The sequence below is a fragment of the Phragmites australis genome, chromosome 3 (assembly GCF_958298935.1).
Source record: "Phragmites australis chromosome 3, lpPhrAust1.1, whole genome shotgun sequence".
NCBI lineage: Eukaryota > Viridiplantae > Streptophyta > Magnoliopsida > Poales > Poaceae > Phragmites > Phragmites australis.
The window spans coordinates 1,269,296-1,279,258 of record NC_084923.1 but is presented as its reverse complement, the minus strand read 5'-3'; the positions used below and the strand labels follow the sequence as shown (position 1 = coordinate 1,279,258).

General features: G+C 43.2%; 2 protein-coding genes across 2 annotated transcripts; both read left to right on the top strand.

The window, feature by feature from the left end:
- The first annotated feature begins 2,233 nt into the window (after positions 1 to 2,233).
- Positions 2,234 to 6,167, top strand: LOC133911435 (uncharacterized). The gene is made up of 6 exons (XM_062353676.1): positions 2,234 to 2,517; positions 3,278 to 3,395; positions 3,495 to 3,860; positions 4,593 to 5,043; positions 5,350 to 5,431; positions 5,828 to 6,167. Exons 1-6 carry the CDS (start codon positions 2,479 to 2,481, stop codon positions 6,029 to 6,031), a joined length of 1,260 nt encoding a protein of 419 aa, XP_062209660.1. The 5' UTR covers positions 2,234 to 2,478; the 3' UTR covers positions 6,032 to 6,167.
- A 2,303-nt stretch (positions 6,168 to 8,470) lies between these two features.
- Positions 8,471 to 8,746, top strand: LOC133910855 (uncharacterized). The gene has a single exon (XM_062353094.1). It carries the CDS (start codon positions 8,471 to 8,473, stop codon positions 8,744 to 8,746), a length of 276 nt encoding a protein of 91 aa, XP_062209078.1.
- The last annotated feature ends 1,217 nt before the right edge of the window (positions 8,747 to 9,963 follow it).

Here is a 9,963-nt window from a genome sequence, read left to right as displayed (position 1 = left end):
AATAAATTATTTTATTAGAAAATTATAAAAATAATATCTAAAATCCGATATTGATAGAAATTGATACATATCAGTGCGTGACATACATAACAAGTATTAGTGGGCACTAGGGTCTGTTGGCATTTTGTGTGCCAATATATCATATATCCCGCAGTTAATATTTAAATAAAAATTAATAATTTTTTATATAATCTTAAATATAGATAATCTTTATATAAAAATTGTACGTATCGACGATGCCTATAACATTTTAATTGAACATTTTTCTATTTAAATCTATTTAGATATTAAAAAATAATTATAAATTTCAAATTAAAAAACTAGATTCCGATACACTACTACTGTGCCTCTGGTCCTCCTGTCACGTCTTCGTCAGTTCACCACCTGCCCAACCCTGACACAAATATTTTGCCCACCTGTCCAAGTTTTCCTCTGTTAAACGGACGAGGAATTTGTTTGATTAGCCTTTGGCCCATGATCAGAGTCAGATTGTGCTCATTTGGTTGGGTAAGTAATTTCTTCTGATCTTATTTTAACACAAATATTTTTTCTGCAGCCTGCACCATGGTCCATGAAGGAGTGGCCTTGAAAAGCAGTACTACTTCCTCCGTTTGCGTTATTTAGACAACTTTGACAATTTTTTTTTTTTTTTGCAAATACTTATCACGTCTACGTTTTATGAGATTTTATTTCTATTTTTATCCTTCTCTATTCACTTGTGTGAGTCCAAACTACTATACCATACAGTACATAGATAGAAAAATCTAATGCCACTGATTAAGAAAAAAGATATAGAAGGAGATTTTATTTTTTTTGTGAAGGCTCATGATGAAGACTAGAACATTCTAGGACAGCCTAACGTAGCATCAGAGTACCACAACAAGATCTATTTTTAGCACAGAACGAATAATTTTCATCAGCTTCAACTTTTGACAATTTTTTTTTAATCAGAGGTATTTTGATCACTCCATGTAAAAACAATGATTGTTTTGGTTTTTGTGTCATGATCAAAGTTGTCAAATAAATGAAAACAGAGGGAGCAGTAAGTTTCGGCAAAAGAGAAGGAAATTTGAACGAGTCGAATTTTGGCGAACCAGGAATGCCAGTAGCAGCAGACAGCAGCAGAGAAGTCGACTTGCTGGGCTTCAGATCATCTGCTGCGTGCGGACCGCGGCGCACGTAATCTGCTGCGTTTGCTTGGTGCAGTGGCAAAGGTGAACAGCTCGAGATTAGTGATCACATCAGAGTATCTACTGTAGTTATCTTTAGTTGCTATTTCTTATTTTTCTTAATATATTTTTAAAATAGTCTATTACTAATTTCTCATATCTTATAATGTTTAGATCTATTTTTATTTCTCTTTTTTAAAAGCTACCTCTAAAATTATCCTCTACTTAAAGCAAGATTTCTCTCTATATTAATTTTATCTTGGATAAAGTTCTTTTTCTCTGTATACCATAATAATAAGAAGTAACTGCTATCTATAAACACAGCATTAGAGGACTCTCCGCTTCCCTACATCAAAACATCGCATCGAGGCATTGTTTGGATCCAAGGATTTTTAAAGGAAAATCTTAAGAATCAAGAAACGGAGAAAGGAAGTTAACTGAGCGTTTGGAGCGCAGAAAGTATTGATTGTTTTCCTCTGTTTTACTATAGTGGGATGCTCATTTCACGCGAAACCAAAAATGCACTCCGATCTTTTGGTTTTCTTTCCTTCGTGTATGCCCGAGGCAGCGTGTACGAAGAAGAAAGAAAAGAAAGCAGCATGCTACTTGTGAAAATTAAAAAAATCTTAGGATTCAAACAACTCAAACTTTTTATTCTTGTGTTTTAGATTCCTGTAGTTTTTCATTTTTACTCTATATTATTGCGTTTTTCACCTTTCCATATATTCCTTGTTCCAAACAGGACCTCGCGGACGCAAATTTTAGAGGATCAGTGGATCACCTGACAAAGTTTAGTACTAGTACAACAGGGCGCCGATCAGCTACGTACAAAGTTTAGTAGTACAATAGGGCACTAGGCAGTATAAAGGAATACCATTTTCCTTGTTATATAAATCTAATCCAAACTTTGATTCTAATCTGGATAAACAACTGAATTCTATAAAACCAGTGAAAATAATTTTAGATTTTACTGAATCCGTGAAAAGAACCGAATTTATGCACCCATCCGAACACGTTAGAACAAACAAAGAATTATTCACGAAACATGGGAAAGGATCTAACCAAGTCTCAACTTGCAATTGCTAACGCACAGACTCCTGCCGCTAATCTTCCAAATGAGCATTATTAATCCCACCGCCACTAAGCGCGCTACCACTATAATACTAGAAAATGCAATTAGACATCACGAAATCGCAAGTCCACGACCTCCCAATCTCCACTTAAGCTCCCTGTCTCGGCGGCCTTCTCCTCTCCTCCTCCTCATCCAACCTCCCCAACTCCCACTCCACCGATTCAGAGCCCGCCATTGATGGACTACGAGCGCATCCACGAGCCGTTCCCTCGTCAGGTCCCCATCTCGCCGCGATCCCCGTCTGAATTTGCTTTCTGAGTGCCCCATTTCTTGGATCTTGCCTGGGTGCTCGTTTTGATATCGTGTTGGGTGCTTGCAAGACTGAGTGAGCTTGGCATCGGCACCGATGATCTCGTGTGGATTTGTTAAGTTTCGCGCCTTCTTACTCGTCTTGGATTCGTGATGTTGTTTGACAAAAGGTTGAGCCTTTCCGTACTGTTTCTGCTTCTCGAGGTTTGATTTTTTAATAATTATAGTTCTTGTAAAGAAAAAGGCACGCCTGTCGTTGCTGAACTCGATGATAGTTCAAGATTTTTGCTGTTTCGACAGATTCCTTGCAGTGCTTTTTTTCTTCTCTTCCGTTCTTTCGAATTCGACTGGCGCTTTGGTATTTGTGTGGATAAATTCGACACGCATTTCGCTGAAAAGTTGCAGCTGTTGCCCTGCAACTTGATGCTTCTCGGTCACTGTTCTTCTTGAATTCGGGGAAGGTTATTTCGGTGGCGCCGTAGCTTTCAATGCTGGCGGTGGTAAAGATGGGATTGGGATGGGTCGGCCATTTTGGCGCACACTTCACTAAAAATCTGGGATCTTTTTGTCCGTTCCGGTGTGATTCGAGGGTTGTTCTGTTCAAATTTGGCAAATTGTTGGCTGAACTTGCCTCATTTGCTCCATTCCACCATTTGGATTCTCCGTCCGCTACATTAAAACCTTCTTGCATCCTTACTGAATTATTTCTACTCCCACTTTGCTCCAGTCGGGCGGATTCTCCCCGGCTAAGCTACGAGCGATGCTCCGGGGGCTAGAAAAACATCAGCGCAGCAGCAAGGATACATCACCGGAGGCCAACGACTCCGGCGAGCTTGACGATCGGAGTAAGTCTTAAGTCCACTGCCTAATTAATCATCAAACTGTCGCACGGTGCTACCACCATTTGCCGAACACTGATTCTTTGATACTGGTTGCGTCGACAGGAAGCTTGGAATGCTCCACCTCTACCGAGATGTCTAGCAACAGTGGCAACAGATCAAGAAACCGAGCTCCAGACGACGACAGCTTCGACTCCGAGAGCAGCTCGTCGGGGCCGCCGACGGTGAAGAGGTCGGCACCGGTGGCTGCATTGCTGCCACCGTTCTCTCGGCCAACGCCGTCGAAGTGGGACGACGCCGAGAAGTGGATTTCCAGCCCGAACCGTACTGGCCGCTCAGGGGGTGCCACTGGCATTGCGCCGAGGAAGTCGGCATTGGCATTTCCTGAGCATGGAGGCCGCCCAACCGCCGTTGCTAAGGTGGTCGCTGAGCTGCCCAACAACACTGCATTCTTGATTAAGAATTCAGATGGTAAGCAAAAACTTAGGCATGCTACAGTTTTTATTTATTTATTTATGGTTTCAAGTTTCAACATATAGTTGTGATAGACTGCGCCCTGAAAAATGATAATGCTGTGATAGATGTTGCCTTATTTACTTGTGACTTGTGAGAGCCATATTTCAGGTTGGTGTGATTGGGATTTCAGCCTATATGTGTCTGCACTTTGGATGTTCAACTAGAGTGGTTGTTTATAATGTAGCATGCAAGGCTGAGCTAAGGATTATTTAGAATGTTTGGTTGGCAAATTTGAAGTGTTGGTGCGGGGTGAATTGTGGACGAGTAAAGTGTAACATCATAAGTTGCTTGTGCAGAAAAGTCTGACTTCGATGTTCAGCTGTTCTTTTCATCATGGCTGCCTCTTCGGCTCATAAAAAGTAGCCTGTAATTCATTTACCACCCCTTCACTTTTATAAATGCATAAATATGATAGGTTAATTTAGGTAAATCTGCCCACTAACTAAATGCTTTACTTATATATTTTCTGGAAAAATGACTACTAGCATAAATGCTCTTTCAGACCAGGATATATTTCAGGCATACTGCATCATTCTATATTTTAGTTCCTAGCTGCTACAATTTAAGTATGTCAAGTTTACAGATATTTTACAGAGTAAAGTCTTGTCGGTGTGTTTCTATATTATAGGCATATTTGTAAATTCCAGTGCACTTTTGATGAAAATTCTCGCTATGCTCTATTTGCAGGTCTCACTCAGTCTGGATCATTTAAACCTGCACAAAGTGCTTCAATAGTTGACGAAGCAGCACCCGTCGTTAGGTCCGTCTCGATGAGAGACATGGGAACAGAAATGACTCCAATCGCCAGCCAGGAGCCTTCTCGGACTGGGACTCCTATAATTGCATCTAGTCCAACTTCCTCACGGATACCAACTCCACAACGTGCTGTAGAATTCAGTATCAGCAAAATTGACTCTCACGAGGAGATGTCTGAGGAGGAGCTACAAATGAATACCAGACAGGAAATTATTGATCTTGGCCAAAGGCTAGGTAAGACTACTATAGCCGCATGGGCAAGCAAGGAAGAGAAAGCTGCTGCAAATTTCACGAATACTACAGCGGATAAGTCTGTCGATATCGACAGGGAGATTCAAGCTGCAGATTGGCAGGAGACAGAGAAGGCAAAGTATCACGCGAGGTATATATTGATCCTTGTGCTAAATGTTGATGGGTACTACACTAACTGAATAATTGTAATGCCATAATCTGATCATCTTCAGAGTACCATTTATTTCTAGAACACACAGAAGATTTGCATGCGATACAGAAATGCTGGCCACAAAGGGCATGAAAAAGTACACTAACACAATAATAGCAAAATTAGTCTTCACATCAGTGGTGGTTAGAACTGCAGATTCTATGGATTCCAAGCTAGGTGAAATTGAAGATTGCAAATTTATAGAGGTTCATAATTCATTGTTTATCCAATCTTCAACTTATGTAGGTTTCAGAGGGAGGAAGTAAAGATCCAAGCTTGGGGAAATCACCAGAAAGCGAAAATTGAAGCTGAAATGAAGAGGATCGAAGTAAACCTTCTAATTTTCTGCTACTTATTGCATGATTTAGTACTAGAAAACCATAGATACTTTTCACTTGAAGCCTATGTATGCAGTTTTCTAGTTTTAAATAATTAGTAAAGCACAAGAAAGCATCATCACTCCAAGCAAAATATGACTTTTCTGTGATTAGATAAATTGGAAGCTACAGAAATACCTGATTTCTCCAGCTCCAGTTACTTAATGTTGTATTTGGAAGGAATAGTTAGGCTGCCTAGTGCCCAATGTATTTCAGTATCATTGGCACTTCCATTGTCTTCTTCTGGATAGGAAAGAACATAAGCTCATGAACTTGATACATTGATTCAAGAGAATTGAATAGAAACTCAGTTTGCAGTATCTGATGGAACCTTCCTCTGAATTCAGGCCAAGATAGAACGGAAACAGGCGCGCGAGCAGGACAGGCTCGCTAACAAGCTGGCGGCAGTAAGCCACAGAGCAGAGGCGAAGAGGGTGGCAGCTGAGGTAAGGAGGAACCAAGCAGCAGTAAGAACAGAAGAGGCGGCGGCGCAGATCCGAAAAACCGGGCATATGCCTTCCTCATTCTCCTGCTGGTGCTGGTGCCTGTGATCTGATCACCTGCCTAGAACATGATCCATGATCTTTGGGCAAGGTAGAAAAATTGTCCATTAGACAACCTTGTAATGCAATTGGCACATCTTCTCATCACGGGAATGCAGAGTGTGTCACCATTTTTGCCATCTTGATGCCCCAGAGCGGAGTTTATCTACGTGCATAACTACATGCTTTCACCACGAGTTAAATCCAGCCATGAACACCCAGTACAAAAGTTGTGCTGTCTCCGTGGGCAAGAGGCTGCAGCCGCGGTCTTCTTTGTGGCGGGCATGTTTGGTTGGACGCCCGCAGCCGCTCCGCCAAAACATGGGCATTGACAGGTGTGGACAGCTATTTGGCTGAGTGTTAAAATATTGGCTTGCCCAAGTCAACGTTGAGTTGCACGTTCATTTTTGCGCCCACGCGTGGCCATCTAAAACTTTGGTTTGCCCATGCCACGTGACGGCGAAATCGTTCGTCAGTTCTTGGGCGAGTCAGCGATTGGCCGGGCGTGCGTGAGCTCAATCCAAACAGCCCCGCCATTCCATTCCGAATCCGGGCAAAGATTTGGGCTACTTATGAGTGCGATCCTTTCTGCCTGCGACAAACTCTTGTTCGGGAAGGCGGCGTAGCTACAGTGAGAGGAGGCGGCGGCGAGCCGCGGGCATCAGTCACAGCCTCCGCCCTACCTGGTTTGCTTCGGGAAACAAATTCTATAGACTAGTAAATTCTATAGACCGGTTCTATAAAAGATCTCAATGAGATTTTGATTCAATTACATATCCTCTAATCTAACGATTAGATTGAAGAGGAGAGACAATAAGAGAATATATATATTATCACAGAGAAAAACTAATAGAATTTGCTTCCCTGCTGCGAGCCCGACCACGAACCACCGCACAGCCCCTACCGTCGTTAGTTCGATCGAGCATACCGACGTGGATTTGTATGGGCCGTTTGATCTAACGGGCCACAGCCAGAGCCTAAAATTTTGCATGCGACGGCTCATGTCCAACACAAACGCGCGTGTCCAAGTGGATCTCGGCTGCCACAGATGTCAGATCATACGGCTCCTATCATTCGATCTCCCCACGAATAAATATAAAACAATTAGCACGCTCTCTTCTGTATGGTCCCACACCTCTACCGCTCTATCTATTCATACATAGGGATGAAAACGGACAAAAACAGTCAGAAAAACTCTCTAACCGTTTTTATTTTTATATTTTCTCTATCGGACGGAAACGAAAACGAGATAGGCGAGAACCGGAAAAAACAAAAACGATTGGACATAATCGGAGGGTCGAAAACAAACCAATCCGATCGGGAAAATACCGGTATCAGTCGGGATTCGAAAACACAAAATAGAAACACTGACCTACAGAACCATCAAGACATGTCAACATGTATAAGTTTAACATTATCTTCAGATAACACTGAATTAATAAATTTAATGAACCAATCCAATCAGTAAGTCGCATTAAAGTAAAAAATATATCATATGATTTTTCGATTCACATGACATATCATTTTTTATTAATATTTGACTCAAACAATACAAGATATGAAGATACAACAACATAAACCTTAGGACCGAGCAGTAGCTCGGTTGGTTCGCTCCCAGTGGCAGACTGACAGGGACGACCAATCGTGGGTTCGATCCCTAGGATCGACCCGCGAGTCTCATCGGGGTTTTTTCCTGAGTAGTTAGAGGTATGCACACACGTGCCTGTTTAACGAGAATACATCTGTAACGTGTATACTTAGGACATGCACGTGTGTGCGTGTGTTAGGCGTGAGTGTGATGTAAGTGGGTTATGTACGTCATATTTTGTACCCCTCTAAAAAAGAATCACATAAATCTTAACTCGATACTCGAGCATATAATAAACATAAATGATAAGTCTCAACCAAAGACATAAGTGAGCGTAAGGGTGAAAACGGAAGAAAACAGTCGAGAAAATCCCCTGCCGTTTTCACTTTCACATTTTCTCAGCCAGACAGAAACGAAAATAGGATAGACGGAAACGGGAAAAAACGAAAACAGACTGAGAAAAACGGAATACGACATCGGGACAGAACGGGATTTTCCCGTTCCGTTTTCATCCCATGCATAGGCTAAAGGGAAATACAGCTCCCCGTATTCTTATACACCCGCAGCACGGTCTCTTTCGGACTTTGATCATCTAATTTTCTCATCTAATACTTATATATTAATTAAATTTTTTTATCTATTTTAGAATTTTTTTAAGTACCTCCGACATGAATCTTGATGAAAATGAATGTTCTCTAGTGGAGCCACCTGTCCTCCCCTCTTTTTTTTTTTTTTTAGAGGCTGCCCTCCCCTCCCCGTGCGCTATAAAATGGCTACAAAATCTCAAGCACACGCGCAGCTCCAAACCCCGACGACTCGCTCCTCCCATTCCGTTCCATCTCCTCTCGCCCAACCGATTCATGCAGACGTCGCCGGCGTTGGATCACCGCGCGGCGCCGTCGCTGTCGGCGGAGGAGAAGCGGCGGATCGAGCGGGTGGCGCGGTGCGTGGCGCGGGACCGGGACGGGGACCTGACCGAGAAGCTGCTGCTGCGGCTGCTCACCATCACGGGCAACTGGCGCCGCTGGGGGTTCCTCGCTCCGGACCACCCGCTGCACCCCTACTACCTCCAGCAGAAGGTCTCCGAGCGTTGCCGCATCCTCCGCCCGCGGCCCGCCGCCGCCGCCGACCGGTGATCTGATCCGTCCTCCTAGCCATCTCTCATGCATTGCATGCGGACGTGCAGATCGACCATTTATTAGCCCCGGCCACCATGTTTTCTTCTGTTTATGACGTTGCTTTTTTTCCCTGTAAATTAGTGAGCATCTTTAAGGATTAATTCTTGGTATGATATGAGCATGGAAGAAACATGTAACTGTGGATTTGGAAACACATTCTTGTGCTTAACTGCAGCAATGTTGCCAGCAGCTCTCAATCAATTTTCAGATTTGAGACGACGATAACGATACTTGCCCATGTCGTTGTTGCACTTGTGGTACGTGATGAGATCGATCCATCCACGATAATAATTAAATTCGAATCAGCACCTGATTTTGCGCCTACTCTAGCTAGTTCGGTGGATTGTATTTGATCTGTCTGTCTGCTTGCTTTTCTCTTGTCATGCGTCACAGCGTCAGTGATGAATTCACGTGCGCACTGTCTATTCATCTCCGTAGATTTGTTAACCGAATCGCATGCCACTGATGGATGCAGATGCTGTATCGATCTGTTTGCGATTGACTTCGACTATGTGCTCGATCAGTACGAGACCCACATCATCGAAGCTGAGGGCTCCGACACGACCACCAGGGTATAATCGTGGGCGACAATTGGGAGCTGCACCCTCGACGCTCTTGGCATCAAGAGAGACGAGCACATTCATCTGATGTTCTTCAATAGGGGTGGGCAGTGCCACGTCTGCGGTCATCTCCGGCAAAAGGATGCCAGTACCGCTAACAAGGGGCAGGAAGCAGAAGCAGAAGTTGAGAAATCTTCAAAGGAGCTTGGGGGCTAGAAGCCGCAATGGCTCAAGGTTGAGACCATCAATCCTTCAAACTTCTTTGCTGAAAATTCTTGCAAGGCTTCAACTGTGTTTTCGGTACAGCTCGGTGCATTTTCTTTTGTCGTGGAGCATGACAAGACGAGGGAAGGCGGAAACTTAGCTATTGCTGATGTTACGACGAGCAAGAACATATTCAGAGGAACTGGGCTATCGTGCAAGGAGCAGATGAACCAAGCAACGAAGCTGAGAAAATCAATTCAGGTCGGTTCAATGCGGTTGGAGGTCACGGATTGCTGATAGTCTGTGGAGCCCGAATAAGATTAGCAAAAGGTATTTGCATGGCTGCCTCATTATTTTAATAATATTTATATACGAGTTTATAGCCAGGTCGAGGTCTAGTCAATCTCGTTG